Raw genomic sequence first — 2,008 nt, 5'->3', positions numbered from 1 at the left:
CTATTACAGAATGAGCTGTCCCTTATGTTAATCAGGCAGGATACAATCTACAGGATTAGGTTGTGTCTTGAGTCAATGTCTTTTGAGATATAAAAGAAAGAAGCGAGAGGAGGACTTCACAACCACCAAGCAAGAAGGGCCAGGCATGGAGCATGACCTTTGGACCCAGGGTCCCTGCACTAAGAAACTCCTAGACCAGGGGAAGACTGATGACAAGGACCTTCCTCTAGAGCCAACAGAGAGAGAAAGCCTTTCCCTGGAGCTAATGCCCTGAATTCAGACTTCTAGCCTCTTAAACTGTGAAAGAATAAATTTCTGTTCATTAAAGCCATCCACCAGTGGTATTTCTGTCATAGCAGCACTAGATAACTAAGACCAAAAAAAAAAAAAAAACCAAACCCATTGCTGTCGAGTCGATTCTTCTGATTTACAGTGACCCTACAGGACAGAGTAGAACTGCCCCATAGGGATTCCAAAGAGCAGCTGGCAGATTCAAACTGCCACGCTTCTGGTTAGCAGCCAAACTCCTCTTAACCACTATGCCACCAGGGCTTCAACTAGGACAAAAACTATTGCCGTCACGTTGATTCTGACTCATAGCGACCCTACAGGACAGAGTAGAACTGCCCCATAGCGTTTCCAAGAAATGTCTGGTGGATTTGAACTGCTGACGTTTTGGTTAGCAGCCGTAGCTCTTAACCACTATGCCACCAGAGTTTCCAAACTAAGAAAAGGGACAACTAAGACAAGGGATATGCAATTTTATAGTCAGAATTTTATCAGTATTTTCAAAGGAAGATAATTCTATCAAACGACATTTTAGAGTCAAAAAGCCCAGAGCAGGGGTTGGTACACTTTCATGCAAAGAGCTAGGTAATAAACATATCAGGCTTTGCTGGTTACATACGGTCTCTGTTGCATAGCCTTTGTTTTTTGTTCTTATAACTCTTTAAAAATGTAAAAAGCATTCTTAGCCAGCTGGCTGCACAAAAACAGGCCACAGGCTTGATTCAACCTGAAAAATTTAGTTTACCGTCTCCTGAATACTACACACAGCAATCTAAACTCTATTATCAGCAGTACAACAATCATTTTCCTTAAAAGACATTACCTTGCATAATTACAGCTAACTGCTCTGCAGCTGATTTTCTCAGAACAAAATCAACATCATCTGAGGTAAAGATCTCATATACTTTCTCAACAGTCTCCACCTGAAAATCAAAAAAAAAATTTTTTTCATCTGCTTTCAATTCTCTAATAAAATTTTGTAATTGTGCCACAAAGACAAAGGCTCTAAAAGTTGATTCACTTAAGTAACTGACATATTTCTTGTAAATTTGCAATGATACGCTTGTCAGGAAGGAACCTGGGCTCCAAGTCAAAAAGCCATCATGTCAAATAAGGCTTTCTTCTTAATACACATTTTTGCTAGGAGTCATCATAACCCACTAACCCATTAACGACCTTAAGAATTTCATGGAAAACATTCAAGTTACATAACATCTCTACAGGTAGTGCCTGGCAACCCCAGCCAAGTGACTCAGGCATCTCTGGGGCTCCCAGAAGCCTCCAGTTGCCATCCCCTGCCAGCTCCCTCTCCTTTCCCTTAGAGACCCACAGGCAGGCAGCGTGAAGGGACTTGCTGCCTAGCACTCCAACAAATCCACCATCAACACTAGTCCCTGATGTCACTTCATGCCAGAACACAGTTTGAGGTGGCAAAGCTGGCGACAGGAAAGGGGGAGAGGAAAAGAACAAAACCAACACTCCTCTTTTCCCCCACTGACTGCATCAAGTCCAGAATGATGTGGGCACATTCCTGGTAAAAGATGGGGAAATGGGTGCTAAACCTTATGAGGGATGTAAGGAACCAAAGATTTAGAAAAGTGACTAACAACAAAATCTCAGAATTGTAACATTTCAGAGAAACCACCTTTGCCTACTATATTATTTTTTCCTCTGATAATGAAGAGACTAAAAACATTTGTCATAGGAATTTTTTTTTTTT

At 41.4% G+C, this 2,008-nt stretch overlaps 1 protein-coding gene across 1 annotated transcript in view; it reads right to left on the bottom strand.

Moving 5' to 3' along the window:
* The window catches only part of RTTN (rotatin), a 185,588-nt gene that overhangs the window by 136,965 nt on the left and 46,615 nt on the right, over positions 1 to 2,008 (bottom strand). The window contains 2 exon segments of the mRNA XM_023725021.1: positions 1,112 to 1,211; positions 1,766 to 1,850. Of these exon segments, the coding sequence (XP_023580789.1) occupies positions 1,112 to 1,211; positions 1,766 to 1,850 (185 nt within the window).

The sequence above is a fragment of the Trichechus manatus genome, unplaced genomic scaffold, assembly GCF_000243295.1.
Source record: "Trichechus manatus latirostris isolate Lorelei unplaced genomic scaffold, TriManLat1.0 scaffold00278, whole genome shotgun sequence".
Taxonomy (NCBI): domain Eukaryota; kingdom Metazoa; phylum Chordata; class Mammalia; order Sirenia; family Trichechidae; genus Trichechus; species Trichechus manatus.
Note: the sequence above shows the minus strand (reverse complement) of the source record. Positions and strands in the feature narration are given on the sequence as shown.